The 26,614-nt window shown below is 43.2% G+C and overlaps 1 protein-coding gene across 1 annotated transcript in view; it reads right to left on the bottom strand.

Annotated features, from left to right (window-relative positions):
- Positions 1–5,724: 5,724 nt before the first annotated feature.
- Positions 5,725–26,614, bottom strand: part of LOC145531297 (uncharacterized) — a 263,548-nt gene continuing 242,658 nt past the window's right edge. Inside the window, exon 4 of the mRNA XM_081553406.1 lies at positions 5,725–6,287. Within this exon, the coding sequence (XP_081409532.1) occupies positions 6,243–6,287 (45 nt within the window). The 3' untranslated portion in view covers positions 5,725–6,242. The remainder of the gene's footprint in view (positions 6,288–26,614) is intronic.

Raw genomic sequence — 26,614 nt, 5'->3', positions numbered from 1 at the left:
ACCCACATCTCTTGTGTCTCTTGCATTGGCAGGTGAATTCTTTACCTCTTTGCCACCTGGTAGGTTCCAAATGCTTTGCGAAGAATTCTCATGCATTATTTTACCTACTCTGTTGCTTAATCGCCTTATAAAATAAGTGCTGTTATCATGTTGATTAAATGGAAAGTGAAGGTTAAAGGGATTAAGACGCAGCCAAGGTTACCATCCTGTAGATGTTATGATCTTAGGTTGAAGTCTAAGCAATGTGGCTCCAAAGCCCATGATTTTGACCATTCTTTCACCCTCCTTTCCACAACTGGGTTAACCCAGTTGTAAACCCACCAACTCCTGGAGTTTGCTCAAACTCATGTCCGCTGAGTTGATGATGAAACGGAGACTCAGGATATTTAAGTAAGACCCAACTTGAGCATGGATTATTACTGAAACTTCTGGGAAAGACATTTCCTTTCTCCACTTGCGTCTCTAAGCTGATTGGATATGGTGAGCCCCAAGGTGTCGGGCCATCTCACAGTGTCTGAAAATTAGCCATCTCCTGGGAAAGCAGGGCTAGAGGTGTGTGGGAATCAGCAATGCCTGAAGACAGTTCTACTCCCATAGAGTAGAACTCCTGTCTTCTGTGTTCCATTTGGACTCATCGACGTCCCAACTCCAACTTGGTCACCACCCCGGGTTGCTGACCTGTATGGGCTTCATCACCACTTCTGAGGCTTCTAGCTTCCCGTAGAATTCGGCCAACAGGGCACACGGCAGGGTATTGGAGGGAGGGGGCAGAGTGAGGCCGGAGTTTTATTCCCTGGCTCGCTGACTGCTGCATCACTGAGGGTGGGTGGAATAACCTCAACCAAACATAGCAGATGGCACTGTGCTCACTGCTTTTGGCTCTCCTTCTCTTTCTCCACCCCCTCCTCACTTGGGTATGGCAATAGTTTCTCTCTCTTGCCATTTCAGACCTAAGTATAGTAATGGATTCCCTGGTAGCTAAGTGGTAAAGCATCTGCCTACCAATGCAGGAGACTCGGGTTCGATCCCTGGGTCAGGAGGATCCTCTGGAAAAGGAAATGGCAACCCACTCCAGTATACTTGCCTGGGAAATTCAGTGGACAGAGGAGCCTGATGGGCTACAGTCTATGGGGTCACAAAAGAGTCAGACGTGACTTAGCTACTAAAACAATAGTAATGGCACTTGCTGTTACTGGTTTCTCTCGTAGCTCAGCTGGTAAAGAATGCTCCTGCAATACAGGAGACCTGGTTTGATTCCTGGGTCAGGAAGAGCCACTGGAGAAGGGAGAGGCTACCCACTCCAGTATTCTTGGGTTTCACTGGTGGCTCAGCTGGTAAGGAATCTGCCTGCAATCCAGGAGACCTGGGTTCGATCCCTGGGTTGGGAAGATAACCTGGATAAGGGAAAGGCTACCCACTCCAGTATTCTGGCCTGGAGAATTCTATGGACTGTATAGTCCATGGGGTCGCAAAGAGTCGGACACAACTGAGCAACTTTCACTTTGTTGTTATTATTCCCTGGGTGTTCTCCTATTACTGTGGTTTTCCTTACAGTTGCTCCACACTTTTGTAAATAGTTCCTTTATTCAACTCTACCTCTATGACCCAAATTGAATGTTAATCTGCTTCCAGCTGAGACCCTGACCGATACAGATGGTTTTCTGTCACTTACAACCAATAATCGCAGTTATTACAGGAAAATAAAATATTTCAAGTACCTGCTTTGTGGCAAGCCTTGTGTTAAGTCCATCACTTACTTTATCCCATTTACTTCTCATAATGACCTCCTTTGTCACACAGGTCTTCATAGAATGACTCAGTTTATCAGTCAAACTCAAGGTTTTTCATGCTTGTCAACACCGAATTAACTGTTGATCTCTTTTGCATAGGCAAGTCCTTCTACATGCATGCTCCTATCTCTACTTCACATTGCCTTTCCTGATGCATTCCTAGTTGTTTCTTAAGACAATGCTCAATGCTACCTCCTCCTTGAAGGCTTCCTCGCTGTGCTACTCCCCTAAGCAGAATATGCCTTCTGCTCTCAGCTGAATCACCTTGGCCTCCTTTGATCAGAGAGCTTAATGAATTGTACAACAACTTCTGGGGAAAAAGTCTTTCTCCACACAAAGATGAGAGCAAACCGAGGGGAGGGAATGCCCTGGACTTTCTCTTTATTCCTATTGCTTAGAAAAATGCCTGGCAGGGAACAGCTATTTCCTGGCATACACTTGAGGCCTGCAGACAGGTTGCGGAGGGAGGGGAGATTCAAGTTACTGATAGGAGCCCAAAGATAGTACTAAATTAAGGTATCATGCAAAGTAAAAAAAAGTGAAAGTGTTAGATACTCACTCCTGTCTGACTCTTTGTGACCCTGTGGATTGTAGTCTGCCATACTCCTCTGTCCTTGGAATTCTGCAGTCAAGAATTCTGGTGTGGATAGCCATTCCCTTCTCCAGGGGATCTTCCCAACCAGGGAAGATCCTTTGACCAGGGATCAAATCCTGGTCTCCTGCATTGCAGGCAGATTCTTTACCATCTGAGCCACCAGTGAAGCCCCTTTGTGCAAAGGAGGTTGGCTGAGTTTCTGGAAACAAAAACTTACCTGTAGAGAGTATAGCCCATTTCTACCACCTCAGTTGAATTTAATTTCCTGAGTGCAATTCTACATTAAGACATTATTCCTGGGACTTCCCCAGTGGTTCAGTGGTTAAGAATCTGCCTTCCATTGCAAAAGACACATGTTCAATCCTTGATCAGGGAACTAGGATCTCATATGCCATGGGGCAACTAAGCCCTTGCTCTGAAACTATTGAGCGTGAGCACTCTAGAGCCTGCATGTCATAGCTAGAGAGATGCCCATATGCCACAACTAAGACCTGATGCAGTCAAATAAATAAATAAACATATTTTTAAAAAGACATTTTTCCTATTGACTCTGACCGGCTTGGCTTAAGAGAACATTTCCTTCGATGTCAGCACAAAGAGCCTGGCCATCCGTGTCCCCAAGATCCCTCATCAGATCCGTGTCCCCAAGATCCCTCATCAGAGATTCCCCATCCTGGCCCAGCAACACTGATCCCACCCCACCCTTTGGGCCAATCAGGAGAGGCAGCCTCTCAGTACCCTTCCTCCATTAGCCTCGCCCCATGTGGAAGCCACCGCATTCTCTTCACCCACACCAAGTACCAAGCCATTGATTGACTGTGACACTCAATTTCAAACCAGCAGAGACCTGGCAGGCCTTTGATCAATATTTCCCACAGCAGACCACTTCCCTGTGATAAATGCACTAGTTGAGAAAAGGAACAGGTTAACCTTTCAGCATGGGTAGCAGGCAGCAACTTAGGGAAAAGATGGCTCAATTCTGTTGGGAAAAAGAGGATGGGGTCTGTTGCCCGAGCTCCCCATGATCATATTTCAGCTGAAGAGACCATGAATGAGAAGAAAGTTCATTCCTAGAGAGTCTCAGAGCTCTCTGCCACTAATGCAAACCAGCCTGTGCACCTTCTCCACTACTGCTTACCTGTGTTTGACTTGCTGGAAGGTAACAGAGAGACGGAAGGATTATATATATAAATATATACAATCAGGGTGGCTGATGGATGAGGACTGGGAGGAGGGGTGAGGTAGGAAGTGGGTGCAGAGGGAAGAGGAAAGTCCCCAAGAAGGGGGTCTCATCACCCCATAAATCCTTCCTGCTGACAAACAGCACAGGAACAAGGTAATTCAGCACAGTGATGGAACTGATTGCATCAGAGATCTTACAGCCCCACACACAGCGAGAGGGAGGAGCACGTGGAGAACAACAGACAAGATGCTCGGTGATGAACAGGTCATACCAGGAGCCCAGGGAGACAGGACAGGGCTGAGCACTCCCGGGACACCCAGCTGCGACACTTGGAAATCACAGTGGATGCATCCATTTGTTCATTCATGTACAAATATATCGCTTGGTGATAAATAGGTGTGAGGCAGTGTTAGCAAGATTTAGACTCTGTTTTCAAGTTTCTTAAATAATAATACTTGCTGTGATGAATGACAATGATTCAGCATCCCATATAGGCTGTTAGACACTAATAAGGCAGCCTTCTCCATTAGCTGGTGGACCAGGAAAGAAATGGTCACAAGTGAAGACATCTTAGAGTTTAAGGTGGAATCTCAATGAAATTAAGATACTATGGAGTCAGATGCCTAAGCGTTGTCCCAAAGCATAAACACCTGTCCCATGAGAGCCCTGACTGAGTTATCAAATCAAAGGATAAAGAAAAATGGGAGATCCAACCACTACTTCATTATAAATTAGACATGAACCCAAAAGGCCAGAGTGGACCATGTTGATAAACCAGCTGGAGCCTGTGGTTTGAGCCTGCCTTCTTTAAGATACTCCTTTCCCTCGCATCCAAAGGATAAATGAAGCTACCAGCTGGCCATCCACATTAGACAACAGCCTGAAAGGGCGAGAGAATACATATGCAGGAAAACAGAGACAGCTAGGCTGAACTTCTCCCTTTAGAACTACATTTTAGCCTTACATTCTGTGAGAAGTAGAATGCAGAAACACTCATCAGATATTTGCATTGATTCCGTTTTCTCTCCCAGTGGCCAACCCACTGAGAAACATGGCCCAGCCACTGTCCTACCCCATAGCCTGATCCTATCAGAATTTTCTCCTTCTAAGAGATGGGTAGGACTTTGTGAATAGTAAACTCAAATGCAAAGACAAAGAGAGCACAGTAGAAGAAAGACTGCCTAATGGAATATTACTTGGCCATAAAAAGGTACAAAATTGAGTTAGTTGTAGTAATGTGGATAAAACTAGAGCTTGTCATACAGAGTGAAGTAAGTCAGAAAGAGCAAAACAAATATGGTATTAACACATATATATGGAATTGATCAACCTATTTGCAGGGCAGGAATAGAGATGCAGAAGAGAACAGACTTGTGAACACAGTGCGGGAAGGAGTGGGTGGGGCAAATTGGGAGATTAGGATTGACATATACACTATCATGTGTAAAACAGATAGCTAGGAGGAAGCTGCTATGTATAGCACAGGGAACTCAGGCTGGTGATCTGTGATGACTGGAGAGGTGGAACGGGGGGAAGGGAGGAAGACTTAAGAGGGAGGGGATACGTGTAGACATATAACTGACTCACAACGTCTTATAGCAAGAACCAACACAACATTGTAAAGCCATTATGCATATGTGCTAAGTCACTTCAGTTGTGTCCAACTCTTTGTGACTGTATGGACTGCAGCACACCAGGCTTCTCTGTCCATGGGGACTCCCCAGGCAAGAATACTGGAGTGGGTTGATACGCCCTCCTCCAGGGGATCTTCTTGACCCAGGGATCGAACCCACATCTCTTACGGCTACCTGCATTGACAGGCAGGTTCTTTGCTACTAGTGCCACCTGGGAGTAATTATATTCCAATTTTTAAAAAAAGAAGTTGATTGTATTAATCTTCTATTGCTATAACAAATTACTATCTTGTGTGTGTGTGTTCAGCTGTTTCATTCATGACCGACTCTTTTTGATCCTATGGACTGTAGCCCACCTGGCTCCTCTGTCCATGGGATTCTCTAGGCAAGAATACTGGAGTGGGTTGCCATTCCCTCCTCCAGGGGATCTTCCCAACCCGGGGATTGAACTCGAGTCTGTCTGTGTCTCCTGCATTGTAGGCAGATTCCCTATCCACTGAGCCACCTGGGAAGCCCAATATCTTAGTGGCCATCAATTTATAGATTCCAGTTCTGAAAGGCAAAAGTCTGACACAGTCTTGCCAAGATAAAATCATGGTGTCAGCAGGGCTGTGTTCCTTCTGGAAGCTCCAGAGGAGAACCTGTTTCCTTGCCTTTTCCAAATTCTAGAGAATGTCTGCATTCCTTGGCTTGTGGCTCCTTCCTCCATCTTAAAAGTCAGGGACTTCAGGCTGAGTCCTTTTCATGTTGCCATCTCTTTGGATCTGTTAGACAGCAGATATATTGAATAATATTCTCCAAATCAAGAAGGAGCTTCAAGACCAAAAAACAAAGTTGTTGTTCAGTCACTAAGTCCTGTCTGACTCTTTGTGACCCCATGAACTGCAGCACACCAGACTTCCCTGTCCTTCATTATCTCCCGGAGTTTGCTCAAACTTATGTCCATTGAGTTGCTGATGCCATCCAACCATCTCATTCTCTGCTGCCTTCTTCTCCTCTTGCCCTCACTCTTTCCCAGCATCAGGGTCTTTTCCAACGAGTCAGCTTTTCAAATCAGGTGGCCAAAGTATTGGAGTTTCAGCAACCTACAAAGTGGAGACAGCAACCAACCCCATAGAGAGGGAATGAGATTTAAGTGAGACAAAAATATATATGCATAATTATGAATCCCAGAGCAAACCAGTCCCCGTGGAGTGTTCTCTCCATTATCATGCCAGTTTTAAGTTCTCTGCATATCACTACATTTTCCAGCCACTGTTTTTCATAAGATGCTGGAAGCAAAATAATCACTTATGTCTTTAGTTCCAGAGCATTCATTGTCTCGTCCTCCAAGCAATTTTCGAAATCACAAGCTAATTAAATACTCCAGCAAAGGGCTAAAAGTAGATGAAACATTGATGTGGGCATCTATCGATCGGCGCATTTCCTTGACTCTCGGTGCAATGTATCAATAACATTAAATAATCTCTTAATAAAATTTCCTCCTCGAGTTACCACTCCCGCTCCTTGTTCATTCTTTCTGAAAATGCAATTGCGGGGGAAAATAAACATTCTTTCTAAACGGCTATCAATAAATGCCAAACAGGATGAGAAGGACAGGGTAAAGGAGAGACCTCTGCCGCTCACTGTATTGTGGCTGTTTGATTGTATTACAGTCAAAATGCATTCAGACAAACTAACCTAGACAGCACTAATTTAGGATGCGAGCATGTCTCTGGGTTATACTTTTTGTGTTTTATTTTGAACAGGACCTGCCTATTCGGTTCAGCAGGAATTCAAAAACATTTACTCAATGCCTAATTGCAACTGCTAACATTTATTGAAACAGTGACTCCATCTCAGGCTCTGTGCTAAGTCATGTTGGCACCCAAGGCCTTATGCACGCTTTCCAACAATCCAAGGAAATAGGTCCCAGCATTATGTTATATTTTAATGAAGATACTGAGGCTTGGAGGAATGAAGAAACATGCTCGTGGCAACACAGAGAGTAACTGTTAGCAGCAGGATTCAATCCAGGTCTGTGTGATTCTGGAACTTGAGAATTTTTGTTTTAGAAATTTGATATTTTTAATATTTATTTTTTTTGACTGCATGGGATCTTCATTGTGGCATTGGGGGTTTTTGTTGTATAATGTGGATCTTTTGTTGAGGCGCACAGACTCTCTAGTTGTGGTGTGTGGGCTCAGTAGTTGCAGCCCGTGGGGTCTCTAGCTGTGTTGCATGGGCTCCAGAAAGTGCAAGCTCAATAGATAAGGCAGGAAGGCTTAGTAGCTCCATGGAATGTGGGATCTTAGTTCCTTGACCAGGGATTGAATCTGCTTCCCCTGCATTGTAAAGCAGATTCTTAACCACGGGACCACCAGAGAAGTCACTGGAGTTGCATTTTGACCTCTCTACAATGCTGCCTGCTTCATGACAGATCATATGCTGAGAGTCTAAGATATAATCATCAGTAGTAGTAGGTTCTTGCCCCAGAGAAAGCTGAAACCATAGTGGACTGCCATCGATACTTGTACTACAAAATATGTACTTAGTGAATGAGTTACATAGTCAGAGTTTTAAAAATACAAAAGGATAGACAGTAAAGAATGAGATTTCCTTCATTCTTGCTCCAGAGTTCCTAGTTATTTAGACTCCATTAGATGGTAACCATTAAACTACTCTCCTGTTCCTTCTGAAATAATAAACACTTTCAAAGCACATGGAACATGTAAACAAGATCGAAAGGAAATCTATATTGTCCTGTCTTCATCGTGCTTTATTGATGCTGAGCTGAGAAAGGGTAAGTTGAAAGACAGCAGCTGAACTACTTATTCAGGCTAGAAGAGCTCAGGGAAAGCATCAGATCCAAGCCAAAAGGAAGAGTGGGACTAACTGCTGCTACAAGCAATTGTTTTCTATTTCTCATATAACATGTGGGTAAGGGTCTGCTCTACAGAGTCATTCTGGGACTCAGACCTCTTCCATCTTGTAGATGTTCTTTTCTCAAGGCACTTGGGATCCTCCTACTTCTGTAGCAAGTAAATTCCCTAGACAGTGTGGATGATGGCAATGGAAGGATTTAACAGGCTGGTAAGAGCAGGGGGTGCATCACTTACGCCCACATTTTCTGAAACACATTTTTGTCTCATGGCCCTAAGTAACTGTAAAGAAGGCTGGATAGTGGAATCTAGCTGTGTGCCCGGGAGGAAAAGGAAAACAGGGTGAACACAGAACTATCTCTGCTACTGCATGGATCCTGCTTGGGGCCAAATCCTGTGACTGCAAATAAGTATAGACGTTCTGATTAGAGTAATACACGGAGCACCCCCCGCTCCCCACCTTGTGGCTTAGCTGGTAAAGAATCTGCCTGTAATGAAGGAGACCTGGGTTTGATCCATGGTTTGGGAAAATTCCCTGGAGAAGGGAAAGGCTACCCAATCCAGTATTCTGGCCTGGAGAATTCCATGGAGTGTATAGCCCATGGGGTTGCAAAGAGTCAGATACAACTGAGCGACTTTCAATTAATCAATGGAGCAACACAAGGCCCCAGTTGAACAGGAGTCAAGAGCTAGACTCTGGGACTTCCCTCCCTGGTGGTCCAGAGGTTAAGAATCCACCTTCCAGTGCAATGGACAAAGGTTCAAACCCTAGTTGGGGAACTAAGATCCTACATGCATCAGGGCAACTAAGTCTGTGAACTGCAACTAGAGAAGCCCACGTGCTGAGCCCACACACTGCAACTACTGAGCCTGTGTGCTCTAAAGCCCATGAAAGTGAAAGTCACACAGTGGTGTCTGACTCTTTGCGACCCCATGGACTGTAGCCTGCCAGGCTCCTCTGCCCATGGAATTCTCCAGGCTAGAATACTGGAATGGGTAGCTGTTCCTTTCTAAAGGGGATCTTCCTGACCCAGGGCTCGAACCCAGTTCTCCTGCATTGCAGGCAGATTCTTTACCAGCTGAGCTACCAGGTAAACACATGGTCCCCTACAAAAGAAAGCCTGTGCATGGCAATGAAGACTCAGTGCATTAAAAAAAAAAAAAAGTCTTAATTAAAAAATTAAAAAAGAAAAAGAGCTAAACCCTGTGCAGGAAATGAGATTGAGACAAGCATGACCCAAGGAATCCTCCTCTCTGCTCCAGGAAAGACCTTACTTCACTGCTATTTCTTTGAACCCAGAATGCCACAATGATGCACCTTTCTTACATGAAAGGACACAGCCCCTCAATGACTGGATTAGGAGCCTGCAAGAAATCAAACTGTATAAACAATTAAGGAAGTTTTCGTGTACTTAAAATAAGGTAATGCCATAGAGTAGATAGGAAGTGATGGTGGTAAACACCTATATAAACTGGATATATACACATTATATATAATATGCATATTATGTATAATCTACTCTGATTGAATTATTAAAACATCCAGAAGGTCTAAGAGGGTAATACTAAATGGTGCACAAGATTTGGGCCCTGAAGACAGAAAAGGATGGCTTCTCCTCTTCATTTCTCTGCCTCCTAGCTGTGCTAACTTGGGTAAGTTTCTCAACTTCTCTGTGTGTTAATCATCCATAGAACAGCTTAACAGCCTCCTGTGAACCAATTCTATAGGTGGTTCACTATTTCCATTCTTGACTGTGTACAGTCTATTCTCCACACAGTAGCTGCGGGGATATTATTAAATGAGAATCTTACCATGTTAGATTGTCTTCCAAGCTATCACCTTGCTCAAGATTCTTTGATGTTTATGCATTACTGGTGGACAATGGTACAAGCCCTCTGGAGAACAGTTTGGTAATCTCTCAGGAATTAAACCTACACTTACCTTCAGTTCAGTTCAGTCACTCAGTCATGTCTGACTCTTTGTGACCCCATGAATTGCAGCACACCAGGCCTCCCTGTCCATCACCAACTCCCAGAGTCCACCCAAACCCATGGCCATATTATTTCACTATATTATTTCTGCTGCTCTTTTTAAATATCATTTTATTTCTCTCTTTATTGATTGATTTTTGGCTGTCCTGGGTCTTTGCTGCTGTGCGGGCTTTTCTCTAGTTGCAGAGAGCCCGGGCTACTCTCTAGTTGTGATGTGTGGACTTCTTGCTGTAGTGACTTCTCTTGTTGCGGCTCCCAGGCTCTAGAGCACAAGCTGAGTAGTTACGGTGATTGGGCTTCGTTGCTCTGTGACATGTGGGATCCTCCCGAATCAGAGATTGAACCTATATCTCCTGCATTGGCAGGTGAATTATTAACCCCTGAGCCCCTGCAGAAGCCCTATTCCTGTTGTTCTATTGGCTACTTTTTTTGAGCTTTTGCTGTGAAATAATTCCAAATAACAGAAAAGTTGTAAAAATTTTAAAAAGAATCTCTGTATACCCTTCACTCAGATGCCACAAGTAACATTCCGTCTCTAAATATACATATCATAACATATTGATAAGGATTTATACTCCTATTATTTGATATTAGTTTCTGAACTGTTTGAAAGAAAATTACAAAAATGATATCCAATACTTCTGCTTTAGACTGAAGGTTTGTGCCCCACCCCCCACCTCCACTGATATGCTGAAATCCACAAGCAGGGCTTTTGGGTGGGGATTAGGTCATGAGGGTGGCATGCTATGAGCTAAGTTGCTTCAGTCGTGTCTGACTCTTTGTGATTCTATGGACTGTAGTCCGCCAAGCTCCTCTGTCCATGGGATTCACCAGGAAAGAATACTGGAATGGGTTGCCATGCCCTTCTCCAGGGCATCTTCCCAACCCAGGGATCATACCCAGGTCTCTGATGTCTTTTGCATTGGCAGGCAGTTTCTTTACTACTAGCGCCACCTGGGAAGCCTCCATGAGAGTGGAGGCCTCATGAATAGAATCAGTGCCCTCATAAAAGGGGCTTGGCAGAGCTCCTTTGCCCTTCTGGCCTCTGAGGACACACAGTCTGTAACTGGGTGGAAAGCCCTCACCAAAATACAACTATTGCCACACTGACCTTGGACTTCCAGCCTCCAGAACTGTGAGCAATACATTTCTTCTGTTTATAAGTCTCTAAGCCATCCTGTCTGTGGCATTTTGTTATAACAGCCTGAACAGAATAAAACAACTTACAAACTCTGTAGTGTGTATTTTAGGAAAATCAAGACATTTTCTTACATAACTGCAATATAATTATCAAAATTAAAAAAATTACATGGATATAATGTTATTACCAAACCTACAGATCATATTCAGATATCACCAATCACCCGTTAATGTCCTTTATAGCACAATCAAGGATAACGATCTGCCTTTCAAACTTTAAATAATAAATATAGATATTAAACTCTTAATTTAATTTTTTTCATCTTTTACATCCTTTAGTAAGTGTAGTGGTTTTTCTTATATGGCCTGTGCAATGCTAGTAAGTTGTATTCCTAGATATTTTAATTTGTTTTTGCTGCTGTTGTTCTGAATAGTATCTATTAATCTTTTATATTGTACCTTATTGAACTCTTATATTGGTTCAGAACATGTTTTACCCAATTTTCTAAGTAGACAGCCATATTACCTGCAAATAATGATAATTGCATCTATTCCCTTCTGAAATTTTAGCTCATTTCTTTATCTTGTCCTTCTGTACTTGCCACAAAATTTAGTGCATGGATTGTTCCCATTAATTTTCTAAACTTTTTGTTTGGAATAATTATAGATTCATAGGAAGTTGCAAAGAAGGATTCTTGGGAGGCCCCTTGCACCCTTCAATCTACCCCCTTCATATTCCCATCTTTGCTAATTGTAAGATAATAACAAAATCAGTAAACTACCATTGGTACAACCCACAGAATTATTCAGATATCATCATTCTTACATTCATTTGTGTGTGTGTGTATAGTTTTATGCAATTCTATCATATATGTAGTTCCCTATAACTAACACTATAAACTATTTGAAATGTATTTTTAAATTTTTATTTATATATTTGTTTCCTCCTGAGATTTAGTTGGACATCAGCTGCCTGCTGGTGTCCTTCACAGCTGCTCAAACCTTTCATTTTACTTATTTTTTAGATTAATTTTTATTTAAGTATATTTGCCTTACAATGTTGTGTTAGTTTCTGTGTGTGCGCATGCTCAGTCATTTCAGTTGTGTCCGACTTTTTGCGACCCCAAGAACCGTAGTCCACCAGGCTCTCTGTCCATGGGATTTTCCTGGCAAGACTACTGGAGTGAGTTGTCATGCCCTCCTCCAGAGGATCTTCCTGACCCAGGGATCGAATCTGCATCTCCTGCTTGGCAGGTGGATTCTTTACCACTGAGCCACCTGGGAAGCCCACTTGAATCAATTACATGAAGCTTTTTTGATAGGTGAATTCTGCCCGAATCAAGGCTCTGTAAACTCAACCAGCCACCTTCCAAGACAAGAAAATAAAATAGCACAGTTTTCCCAATCATACAGATTAACATTTAGAATTGGATCGATTTTACTGAGTAAGGTTTAAGGAAAGAAAAACAAGATGTGAGGGGCATTTGGAATAGCCTCTCCTGGATTTAGGGAGATGAGACTTATTTTCACTTCAGCCTTGGGCTTCTCGTCACTATGCTATCAGTCCTGCCTCTTCTGTTTTTTTCCATCCTAATCCTTCACTGCTGTGAGGCAGTATATACAGGACACAGCTCCACCTATTAAATACTCTAGGGAAAATATTTTACATGAATCTAACTGAGCCTCTCATTCTCAATTCTATTGATAGTTTCTAGGAAATACAAGGATACAAGAACAAATTAAGGGAAATACACAGACAAAGCCAAAATATGGGACAGTCTTCAAGACAATAGAAGAGATGAGTTTTCAGATTAAAAGGAAATCAGAAAACAAATGGGATCTGTCACAACCCAGAGGAGCCTAAGGAGATACGATGACTAAATGTAATTGATATGTATCCTGGATGTGACTGTGGGATGGAAAAAAAATCTGCAAACAATAAATATTGAAGAGGATGTGGAGAAGAGGGAACCCTCCCACACTGTTGGTGGGAATGTAAATTGATACAGCCACTATAGAGGTTCCTTTAAAAAACTAGGAATAAAACTACCAGGCATATACCCTAAGAAAACCATACCTGAAAAAGACACATGTACCTCTATGTTCATTGCAGCACTATTTAAAGTAGCCAGGACATGGAAGCAATCATTGACAGACGAATGGATAAAGAAGATGTGGTACATATACAATAGAATGCTCAGTTCAGTTCAGTTCAGTCACTCATTCGTGGTCAACTCTTTGCAACCCCATGGACTGCAGCACACCAGGCCTTCCCGCTAACCACCAACTCCTGGAGCTTATTCAAACTCATGTCCATCGAGTCAGTGATGCCATCCAACCATCTCATCCTCTGTCGTCCCCTTCTCCTCCTGCCTTCAATCTTTCCCAGCATCAGGGTCTTTTCAAATGAGTCAGTTCTTCCCATCAGGTAGGCAAAGTATTGGAGTTTCAGCTTCAACATCAGTCCTTCCAAGGAACACCCAGGACTGATCCCCTTTAGGATGGACTGGTTGGATCTCCTTGCAGTCCAAGGGACTCTCAAGAGTCTTCTCCAACACCACAGTTCAAAAGCATCATTTCTTCAGCACTCAGTTTTCGTTATAGTCCAACTCTCACATCCATACATGACTACTGGAAAAACTATAGCTTTGACTAGAGGCACCTTTTTTGGCAAAGTAATGTCTCTGCTTTTTAATAGGCTGTCTAGGTTGGTCACAGGGCTCCCCATGTGACTCAGCTGGTAAAGAATCCGCCTGCAATGCTGGAGACCTGGGTTCAGTCCCTGGGTTGGGAAGATCCCCTGGAGAAGTGAAAGGCTACCGACTCCAGTATTCTGACCTGGAGAATTTTACAGTGAAAAATAGAATATTACCCAGCCATAAAAAAGAGTGAATCTGAGTCAGTTCTAGTGAGGTGGATGAACCTAGAGCCTGTTATACAGAGTGAGGTAAGTCAGAAAGAGAAAAACAAATATCACATATTAACGCATATTTGGAGCTTCCCTGGTGGCTCAGATGGTAAAGAATCTGCTTGCAAGGCAGGAAACCCATGTTCGATCCCTGGGTTGGGAAGATCCACTGGAGAAGGAAATGGCAACCCACTCCAGTGTGCTTGCCTGGAGAATTCCATGGACAGAGGAGCCTGGCGGGCTACAGTCCATGGGGTCACAAAGAGTCAGACATATATATGTAATACAGGAAAATGGTATTGATGACAGGAAAGGAATGGAAACACAGATATAGAGAATGGACCTGTGGACCCAGTGGGGGAAGCAGAGAGTAGGACAAAGTGGAGAAAGTAGCATCAACATATATACTCAACCATGTGTAAAATAGAGAGCTGGTGAGAAGCTACCCTGTAACACAGGGAGCCCAATCTGGTGCTCTGTGATGACCAGAGGGGTGGGATGAGGGGAGTGGAGGGAGGCTCAGAGTAGGGGGATATATGTATAACTATGGCCAATTTGCTCTGCTGTACAACACAAACCAACACAGCATTGTAAAGCAATTTTCTTCCAATTAAAAAATAAATTTTATGGAATTTGAAAGATGGTAACGATAACCCTATATGCGAGACAGAATAAGAGACACAGATGCATAGAACAGTCTTATGGACTCTGAGGGAGAAGGTGAGGGTGGGACGTTCTGGGAGAATAGCACTGAAACATGTATGTTATCATACGTGAAACAGAACACCATTCCAGCTTCGATGCATGAGACAAATGCTCAGGGCTGGGGCAATGGGATGACCCAGAGGGATAGGATGGGAAGGGAGGTGGGAGGGGGGTTCAGGATGGGGAACACATGTGGACCCATGGCTGATTCATGTCAATGTATGGCAAAAACCACTACAATATTGTAAAGTAATTAACTCCCAACTAAAATAAATTCATTTATTAAAAAAAAAAAGACAATTTATGACTTTTAGTTCAAGGTTGTTGTAAAAAATAAATAAATAAATAAATTTTAAAAAATGTCTATGGGACACGAAAAAGACATTGGGTAAAAACTAAGAAAACCTGAATACGCATAGACTTTAGTTAGTAATAGTGTGTCGACATTGGTTCATTCACTGTGACAAAAATACTGCTCTAATGCAAGATGTTAATTATAGGAGAAACCAGATGTGGTGTATATAAGAACTCTCTGTATCATCTTCCAATTTCTCCGTAAGTCTAAAACTCTTCTAAAATTCAAGACAGTATTTAAAAAAATGAGGAGGATTGGGAAATTTTTAATAGAAACAAAAATAATTTTAATAGAAATTATTCTCTAATTACACTAGAGAATAATTACTCATTTATTAGGTAGAATAATTGTGCTGAGTTATGAGGATAATACCCTCACTTTGGGGCAATGCATGTTGCAAGTATTTTTTAAAATTTATGTTATTGCACTGTAATTGATTTACAATGTTGTATTAGTTTCTAGGCTGAAATCTAAGTAATTCGAAGACTGTGTGTTAGTCACTTAGTTGTGTCCAACTGTTGTCAACCCTATGGACTGTAGCCTGCCAGTCTCCTCTGTCCACAGAATTCTCCAGGCAAGAATACTGGAGTGATTTGCCATTTCCTTCTTCAGAGGATCTTTCTGACCCAGGGATCAAACCCAGGTCTCCCACATTGCAGGCAGATTCTTTACTATCTGAATAACCAGAGAAGTCCTCAATTCTAATACTCACTGTATGATAATATTCAGAGAGTATTATTATTTTTTGTGTGATAGTGACATTGTGATTATATTTTTGAAAGAAGCTTTATCTTTCAGAGACAGCAACTGAAGTATTTACAGATGAAATTATATCATGTCTGGGATTTGCTTCAAAGCAATTCTAGAATCAGGGTGGAAGGGGCAATGAGTGACTGAGGGAATGGACGAAAAGAGATTGTCCACAAATGGAAGATGCCGAAGTTGGGACCCACTGCTGTTATATGGAGTTGATACTTTATAAAATAAAATCCTTAAATAACAACTTTGCAAATAAAAGACGAAGGCACAAAAAATAAGATTAAAGCTGTTGAATACAGTTGTAGATATACATACCTACAGATTCCATTCAATTCAATCGTACTAATTCAATGCAATCCCTTCTAATTTTCTGTATATTTGATCAATTTTGTAATAAAAGATGAAACATGCAGGACAGTAGAATAATCACACAAAGAATAGGAAAGCGGCAACCTTGCAGGGAAAAGAGCAGAGATGGAATCAGAGAAGAGTATACAGAGCTACCGAGATGGAGAATTTTCTGTTTCTTAAAGGCAGACACTCATAGATGTTCATTTTATTAATGTCCCATAAGCTGTGCATGCAGGCTGTAATCACTGTTCACTCTTATGTGTGATACCAAATATTTAAAAATACACTTTATTTATTTATTTTTCTTTTTAAAAATTAATTTAATTGGAGGATAATTGCTTTACAATACTGTGATGGTTTTTGCCATATCAGCCACAGGGATATATGTGTCTCCCCCATTCTGAAGCCTCTCCCCTACCTCCCTCCCGACCCTACCCCTCTGGATTGTCCCAGAGCACCGGCTTTGGGTGCCCTGCTTCAGGCATCAACCTTGCACTGGCCGTCTATTTCACATATGATAATATACAGGTTTCAATGCTATTCTCTCAAATCATCCCACCCTCACCTTCTCCCACTGAGTCCAAAAGTCTGCTCTTTACAACTGTGTCTCCTTTGCTGCCCTGCACGTAGGATCGTTCTTTTTCTAATGATCAATTAGAGTGTGGCAGAGGGTTTTTGATGTCCCTACATGTCTTTACGTGGTCCTGGGCTCTCAGGGAACCTCCATGTGTATGTCCCACCTAAAGTCAGGGCTGGCTTAGGGAGTGGGTGTGGGAGTCCCTAGTTTTCCTGTGAAATCTGACTTCACATCTCTAATTCTTTCCTGGAAGAAAGTGAAAGAGAGTTCCTGGTGGTGGGAGTTTAATCAGAACTAACAAAGGAAAAGGAGAAACGCTGCAGACTTTCCACTCGGATTCGTCATCGTCCCCCCTCCCTCTCCCCTCCCTCCCTCCCTTTCTCTTCCCTTCTTTTTTGATGAAATTAAATTTCAAAACGTTCCAACTAGTTTTCCACCTTCCTGAGAGGAAAGGCTTAAACTTAATGAATTTTGAGGATAATAATAAGAACAAAGATTTTTTTTATGAATTGTGAAAATATAAGAGCCGGCGGCCTCTGTGGTATGACTAAGTGGGAAAGATTGATCCAGAAGAGGTGGCCAGTAGGAGGCTGAAGCAGGTCAGTCACAGAGGAGACAGAGGACAGAAAGCCAGGACTTGGGGTGGACCACCTGATTCCAGCAACATCAATGAGGACCCACCAGAATGGCACCATTGGTTCTTGCTGTGTGACTTCTCACCAGTCACTCACCCTCTCTGAATGGCGATTTTTTTCTCCTATAAATTGGAGTCAATCAGATACTGCTAACTACAAGGGGCAGGCAGAGAAAGCAAATGAGGGAAGTGGGTTGGGGGGTCCAGGTTATCTGGGGCCTGATACCTAAACTAACAGGGCAGTCAGGACAGCTGCAGGCAGCTATGGAGGCTTAAATGCGGCCAGAGACTTCATTTTTATCCAAGGAAAATGGAAGTCTAACATTTGAAAGTGAAACTGCAAATTCTGGTCATTAATTCAATTTAAGGAGAAAACAAACAAACAAAAATTAAAAACACAAAACAAAACTGTCCAGCTCCAAGCTGAAATCATCTGCTCATTGAAGATGAGATTCTGTTTGCAAATCTCAATTTTATCTCTTTTTTTATTTTACTATTGGAAGATAATTGCTTTACAATGTTGTGTTGGTTTCTGCTGTACAACAACTGTGAATCAGCCATATATATACACGTATTCCCCTCCCTCTTGAGCCTCCCTCCAACCCACTCCCACCCCACCCTCCTTGGGCATCACAGAGCACTGACCACTATTGTCTGATCTCTGCATTAGATAATAGATAATATCGAAAAAAACTCTCTTTTTTTTCAAGTGATTTATGTAATTTTTATTTTTTCTACTTTTCTTTCTACATCCATGGTAATGCATGTACCAAAACAAAGAAGTATATAAAGAACACAAATTGAAAAGAATCAACTGGGTAAAAACCTTCTCGGTTTTAACAACCTATGTTAAGATAGTTTGATGAAGGGGTTAAAAAGACATGCTTTGGAATCAGAAAAAACTTGGTTCAAACCTCAGCTCTTCCTCTTCCTGTGTGACCTTAGATAGGTCCCTTAACCTCTCTGAGCTTCTGGATCCTGCCCTGATCTCATGTATCTGCAAAAATGAGATGAGAAAATGTGCCTATCTGTAGAGTACTCAGCACAGAGCATGTGCTCAGTAAATGACAGACATTTAAATTCTCTGCCTTCAACAAAATATGATAGCTACAAACATTTAAATTCAAGTGACTGTAAGCAAATAAGTAATTGGATCAACTCTGGTTGCATGGGCTCCCCAGGGAAGTAACTCAGGAAATTCCACTGGGAGAGAGTGCCCTTGACACAGATGATGCAGAAAGGTGTTGTGACAACTACTGCAGCTGATGTGCTGCTCTTGAGTTTATCTCCTGGATCACAAAGTCCAGGGAGCTAGAGGATTTGAGGTCCTAGGGGTAAAACACTGGGACCAAGCCTACAACTAACTAAGATCAATTCAATATTTCATTTACAATATATCATCATTATTATTTTGCTTTTGGAGCAATTTTAGATTTACAGAATAGTTAAAAATAGTACAGATGATTTCTGTGTACCCTCGCCCAGTTTCCCCTATTAACATGTTATATAACCATGGTAAATTTGTCACACCTGAAAAATTAACATTGTGGTTGCTGTTGTTCAGTTGCTAAGTCATGTCCGACTCTTTGCAACCCCATGGACCACAGTATGCTTGGCTCCTCTGTCCTTCACTATCTCCCAGAGTTTGCTCAGGTTCATGTCCATTGAGTTGATGATGCTCTCTCTCTCATTCTCTGCTGTTCCCTTCTCCTTTGGCCTTCAATCTTTCCCAGCATCAGGGTCTTTTCCAATGAGTCAGCTCTTTGCATCAGGTGGCTAAAGTACTGGAGGTTCAGCTTTAGCATCAGTCCTTCCCATGAATGTTCAGGATTAATGTCCTTTAGGATTGACAGGTTTGATCTCCTTGCAGTCCTGGGGACTCTCAAGAGTCTTCTGCAGCACCATGATTCAAAAGCATCAATTCTTCTGCTGTCAGCCTTTTGAACTAAATTCTAGATTCCATTTCAATATCACCTGTTTTCGCATTGATATCCTCTTTCTCTTCCAAAATCCAATCTGGGATACCATGTTACACTGAGTGGCGCCATCTCCCAGTCTCCTCTGATCTGTTACAGTCCTTCAGTCTTCCCTTGATTTTTATGACCTTATAGTTTTGAGGATACTGGCCAGGTGCCTTGAAGAATGCTCTCCAATCTCACTTAGTCTGATGTATTTCTCACAATCAGACTGGAGTTTAGAGTTTGGGAGAAGATAACCACAGGAGTGAAGTGCCCTGTACATCACATCATATCAGGGAGTAGGTGATAGTCACATGATGTTCACGGTGATCTTAACCTTCATCATTTGGTTCAGGCAGTGTTTTCTAGATTTCTCTGCTGTTCGGTTACTATTTTCCCCTTTCTATACTCTATTCATTGGAAGCAAGTCACTAAGTCAAGCCCATCCTTGGCATAGGTTCAGGGGAGATAAGAAATATTGGGTTCCCCCTTCCAATGTGGGCAATGCCTACATATATCAAAAAAAAATCTTCTGTGGATAATACGCTTTCATCTTGTGTGGCATTGCACTCTCATGTTATAGAAGTAAAACTGGAGACATGAGAATGTTGAAAAACTTGCCCAAGGTAGTTAAATATACAGATAACAGAGTCTGGGTTTAAATCTCAGTCTCTCTGACTTCAACATCCATCGTCTTTCCACCATGGCACCATGGGGGCACCATACTCTACCATCACTGCCCTCCCCTTTTCTGCTTCAGTTTCCTCATTGGTAAACCATGAATCTTTGGTGATATCCTCTTTACCATCTGCTTCAGTCTAAAACAGTTGGTTTCTGTCAACTATGAAGTGAGTTAAATCACTGACACAGAGCACCCTGGTGAGTCTTTCTCAGAACTGCTGTGTCCTTGTCACCAAGCCCAAATGAGGACTGAGTCACCCTTGTTTCCAGGTACTGGTGAGATCCTGTGGGGACAGCTGCCTCTCTATAACTCAGGGAGGTGCAAAATGTACTTACCAAGCCCTTGACACCCTAGAAAGTAAAATGCACAAGGATACATAGAAAATATTCTTTTTATTACTGCTTGGAACTTCATGACAATATTCAGCTAGAGTGTTTTTCCAGCTGAGGCACATTCACAACGCATTAGTCCTTCAGCTCAGTTCAGTCCAGTCGCTCAGTCGTGTCTGGCTCTTTGCAACCCCATGGACTGCAGCCCGCCAGGCCTCCCTGTCCATCACCAACTCCCGGAATTTACTCAAACTCAAGCCCATCAAGTTGGTGGTGCCATTCAACCATCTCATCCTCTGTCGTCCCCTTCTCCTCCTGCCTTCAATCTTTCCCAGCATCAGGGTCTTTCCCAATGAGTCAGTTCTTCCCATCAGGTGGTCAAAGTATTGGAGTTTCACCTTCAGCATCAGTCTTTCCAATGAATATTCAGGACTGATTTCCTTTAGGATGGACTGGTTGGATCTCTTGGCTGTCCAAGGGACTCTCAAGAGTCTTCTGCAACACCACAGTTCAAAAGCATCAGCTCTTCAGTGCTCAGCTTTCTTTATAGTCCAACTCTCACATACATACATGACTACTGGAAAAACCATAGCTATGACTAGATGGACCTTTGTTGGCAAAGTAGTGTCTCTGCTTTTTAATAAGTTGTCTAGGTTGGTCACAACTTTTCTTCCCAGGAACAAGTATCTTTTAATTTCATGGCTACAGTCACCATCTTCAGTGATTCTGGAGCCCCACAAAAACAATCCTTTAAATTTCACCGATCAGGACTCTAGTTGCAAAGGTCAAAAAAATCCAACCTAAGTTGACTGTAGAAAAAATGAGAAGCTATCATTTCTTCTAAGTGAAACAATAATTGTTGTAAGTAAGCTTAATCTAGAAGTTATCAAGACATAAGATTCTTCTTTCCCAGCTTTGTTTGATTCTTCTGTTTTAACTTCAGTTTCAGGCAGGCTTTCCCTGAAACTTGTATCTTGTCAGCATAGCAACTCCCATAGAAAAATAAATAACTTTCATCTAATTGTTCCAGGGGAAGTCTCCATCCCATCTCTGATTGGCTGAAGTGTGGTCACAGACTGTATTAGTTTTCTACTGCCACAAAATGATTGAGCAACAAGCTACTATAAAGCTTCAATGACATAAAAATACATTTATCCATCATGCATCTGGGATCAATCTTGGGTCATTTGCTACCCCTACTGATCTTTGGTGGTCTGGCTCACATAACTGGAGATTGGTTGGCTACAAACTGAGGCAACTGGGATGGTTCAGCTCTGTTCTACATGCCTTTCCGCCCCCAGCAGACCAGCCAAGGCATGTTCTCACAGTGATGGCAGAGGCACAAGAGTAGCGGGTGGATTCATGGAAGACTTCACTGACATCATGATTCACCACTCTTATCACTTCCAGGTGGCCAAAACACATCCCAAGCCAGCCCCAATGTCACAGTCCACCCTTTTGGTAAGAGGAATGCCGTGGCACACATGCAGAGAGTGAAAAACTGATACACTCCTCACCCTATACTGGACTGAGATGAGCCAGACATAGGCCATGTGCTCATTTCTGAGTTGAGATGTAAGAACTGACTTCTTCTAAGAGGATGAGTGGGATAGGGCTCTATCCCCAAAGGAATGCTGAGATGCAAACAACAAAAGCACATGACAATATCTCAAAACCCAGATTACAGATAGGGAAAGAGACTCAGTCAAGACCTGTGATTTGGAGCGGGAGGTCACAGCTAGAAGGCAGCCAAGTTGTGTTTGGAGCCCAGACCTGTCTTTCCGCAAAGTCTGCTCATTTTATAGTCCATCTCACTTTTTCTTGAGAACCTTTCATTCCCACAACTCTAACGTTGTTGTGGATCCATTTAAGCATCCCAATAAGGTGAATTTTATTTTTTGCCTTATATGTGTTATTTCATTTTGTCAGATTTTTCTTTCTTTTTTTTTTTAGTCAGGGTGATGGACACATTATAAATTTTTGCTGCTTTTCAGAAAGACACTATTCAGCTTAATTTATTTCATCATGCCATTATTTTATAAAATTATCTTGATTTTAAGTGGGAACTAGGGAGTCTTGATGTCAGGGAGCTTCAAAGATAACAATCTTCAATTTGTAAACAAGAGTGACAGCATCTCCTTTCCTCTGATGAATTTTGTGCCTGGGCTCTTTGGACCATCTTGGCAAAGATGCGCCTTGTCACTAAATGCCCAGACATTCCTCACCATCTTCCTGAAAATCAATCCTCCAGGACAGGCCGTGGCTTTCTGAAGCTGGCAAAAGCCTTCTAAAGAGACAACTTGAATTTCATTCCTATTCCTGAGCGTGTTTAAATGGGACCTGATATTGAAGGGTTTGGCAGCATCTCATCTCGGCACTAAATTTTCCTAAGAGTTGAAATCTCTCCTCCTGCAGGAAGCTAGGCTTCTTGAATGGTCTATGATGCAGATGCTGAGAGGGCGGGAGGGAGGACATAGCAGTGAAAACATGAGGAACCTTCACCCAGGCCCAGGGAATCAGAGCCAGAGCTTAAATGTCATCACAGGAGTTTCCAAGACAAGCAGCTGTGCCCTGGAAAAGCTTCAGCCCTGAAAACAATTCCATGAGTGCCCCAAGGAGGCCAAGAAGAGCTCTGTTCAGACACAGTGGGCAGTAATGAGCTCAGGCCCCCATTTTGCATGAAATGTTGACTCCATGCTCTTCTAGGAACTACAGAACTGATTTTTTTTTTTAATTGAGTCAACAAATGTTTTATGGAGCACCTCCTTTGAGCTTCCACGCTGGCACAGCAGGTAAAGAATCTGCCTGCAGTGCAGGAGACACAGGAGCCGCAGGTTCAATCCCTGAGTTGGGGTGATTCCTTGGAGGAGGGCATGGAAACTCACTCTGGTAATTGCCTGAAAAATCCCATGGGGAGAGGAGCCTGGTAGGTTACAGTCCACAGGGTCACAAAGAGTGGGAAAGTCGCTCACACAAGTGAGTGACTAAGCACAAGCACATATAGACACCACCATGGGCAAGATGGAGGAGATCCCTGCCCTCATGCAGCTGGGGACCTTGTCACCTCTACAAGGAAAAAGTCATGGAGTGCAGCTGGAAGATTGAGACCAGGAAAGGAAAAGCAAATCATAGAAACTGTAGGTCATTGGTGAGGTCTGCAGCCAGATGAAGCCTCAGTTACCAGCAACGATCAAGCCAGCTTGGATGGAGGGAGCCTGGAAATCAATGTATAGGGGTCAGGGCAAGTGATGGTCAGTTATATGTTCAGCAAATCCTCACCGAGCATCTTTTTTTGTACCAAGCAGTACTAGACATTAAGAATACATAAGGGACCAAGATGCCTGTGATCATTGCCTTCATAGAGATTACAGTTCAGCGAGGGGAACAGACAGGAAATAAGGTATGGCCCCTGGGGTGACCAAGAAAGCCAATGGGGCTCTGGGAGCAGAGGCAGGGGACAGTGTCGTTAATAGGGAAGAAGAGGTGAAAGAAGGTAGTGATGATGGCAGCTGAGGCCAGTAAATGTGCAGGGAGTGAATGGGAAGGGTGCCTCTGGCAGAGAGCTCACCTTCAACAAAACCCCAAACAGAAAGCCCAGCACATTTCAGGTCCAGCTCAAAGTCCCATCCAGCTGCGTGTAAGATGTATGGTGAAAGACAAGGCTGGAGAATCAAGCAGCACCTCAGACAAGAAGCATCTTTGAATCTTTGTGAAGGAGTTTAGACTTCATCCTCAGGTCAATAAGAAAAGACAAGAAAGTGGGGGCGGATTTTCAGCTCTGTGTGACATGGCCAGAAGAATCTCCATGTCCTTAGTGTGCTCAGTGGATAAGAGAGGTGACATGGTGAGTCAGTTAAAGAGAGCTTATTTTAGCCTGGCAGAGGGTTGCTATGCTGGGAGCATGTGAGCTGAACTGAGTCTGCACGATACTTTGGGCACCAGATTAGCAGGAAGCCCCTACAACCCAGAGCAGTGCACTTGAACTGGTGCAATGCAGAGCCCCATGGAAGATGGGAATAGGATGGGAAATAAAAAATGGGAATCAAGGGGGTCAAGTGGTACTATTTGGAGCTAAGCAGGGCACATCCTCATCACAGAGGATGAGATGGCTGGATGGCATCACCAACTCGATGGACATGAGTTTGAGCAAGCTCCGGAGTTGGTGATGGGCAGGGAAACCTGGCGTGCTGCAGTCCATGGGGTCGCAAGGAGTCAGACACAACTGAGCAACTGAACTGAGGGGATCCCTTCAACGTGAAGTGCTTTATCTATTGTAGGTAAGTTTTGGTTGGAAAAAAATATATAGATTCAACTACTAACAAAAAATGCTTTTAGATGACTAAAAGCTTAGACTGGAAGATTCTTCAGGGCCCTCCCATCTAGATTCTCAGGTTTTGTAATCAGAAGCACAGAGAGAGGGGCCGACTGGGCTCCTGGAGGCCAAGGGTGTGAGCTTGTGAGCTAGGGCCCAGCAGAGAGGACAAGAAGATGTCATTAGTGAAGCATAGGCCCTGGAAGATGCTGTCAGGGCCCAAGTCGTGCTCTCAGCCTCCAAATGATGATAAAAAAATATATACACAGGAAAGAGCGAGGACCTTCCAAGTGATTGCTTCACAAGCAAAACCTCCCAAAGCAGCGATGCTGACTCACAGCAGAGCATCTGGCGTTGAGGTGGAAATGCCTGTATTAGGAAACGGGGCAATTAGAGGTTCCAAGAAGCAGTTACATAAGCTGGAGGATTTCCTCGGAGCTGTTCTGAGTAAGGAGGAGAGTGAGAGGAAGAGGCACGCGAGGAAGAATTCTCCCCACTGCTTCCTGCTGCTAGACTCAGCTGGCCTTGACCAGGCATCACCAACAAACGCAGGGAGAGCCGGATGTGCTTCTCTCTCACTAAACCCACCCAGAAATACTGGGATGCAGGTGGGTCACTTTAGAGAGGTGCCCTCCCTAGAGCCTGGGTATTGGATGGAGATGCCCAACTCCACCCCCATACATACAAGGTGGTATCAGCATTTATTGCCCGTCTTCACCACTTTTGGTGACAGAGGATGAGATGGTTGGATGGTATCACTGACTCAATGGACCTGAGTTTGACTAAACTCCGGGAGCTGGTGATGGATAGGGAAGCCTGGCATGCTGCAGTCCATGGGTTTGCAGAGTCAGACATGACTGAGCAACTGAACTGAACTGAACTGAACTGAACTGAACTGAACCACTTTTGTAGTAGCTTCATCCCACTGTGCCTCGGTTCCTTCAGGTACAAATGGATTTCTAAGAATAGAGCTTATCTGCTAGGGTTGATGCAAGATTAAACGAGTCAATGCAATGTACGATGCTCAGAATGGTGCCCAGCACTTAACTCCAGGCACTGTTGCCGTTTAGTCACTAAGTCCTGTCTGACTCTTTGCAACCCCATGGACTGTAGCCCACCAGGCTCCTCCATCCTTGGGATTCTCCAGGCAAGAATACTAGCATGGGTTGCCATGCCCTCCTCCAGGGGCAATCCAGGATTGAACCTGTGTCTCTTGCATTGGCAGGCAGGTTCTTTACCACTGAGCCACTTGGGAAATTACTATTATTAATAAATGGAAGGTTAACATCATATATATTTGGAACAGTGGTGCTGCTTATGATTTGCCGTGGACATATCTCAGAATTGGAAAGGAAATAAGGCATATTCTTCATCCCTCCAAACAAAAGGGAGATTGGGCCAAAAGAGTCTGGCATGAACCAGGGTTTCTGACAGCTTCATGTGGCCAGGTGGCAAAGCCAGGCTGATTCTCCAAACACAATACGCCTGAAATTATGCTACTTTACATACCTATCCAACAGGCATTGTTTATTTTCCTCCCTCTACAAAAAGGAGATTCTCATTGTCTGGAGAAAAAAATAATAATAATAAAAACTCATGTGCCAGGCATATTGACAGAACCCTCTTTGGAAAACAACACCCCCCTCCAACTTCTTATCAAGGGCTCTTCATCCTGTTTCTAAACATTCGCAAGAAGGCCAGGCTGACATTTTACACATGATTGACCCAGAGAGCTCTGCTTGCCTCTGGGTGTGCGTGCATGTGTATGCGAGTGTGTGTGTGTGTGTTTACCTGATATTGTAACTCAGCCTCAAGAAACAGTCAAACTAGTTTATGTGTAAATAATGAG

Source organism: Giraffa tippelskirchi, chromosome 13, assembly GCF_054371585.1.
Source record: "Giraffa tippelskirchi isolate mGirTip1 chromosome 13, T2T-mGirTip1v1.2.pri, whole genome shotgun sequence".
In the NCBI taxonomy this organism is placed as follows: Eukaryota; Metazoa; Chordata; class Mammalia; order Artiodactyla; family Giraffidae; genus Giraffa; species Giraffa tippelskirchi.
The sequence above is the reverse complement of the archived record's forward strand: the minus strand, read 5'-3'. Positions and strand labels throughout refer to the sequence as shown.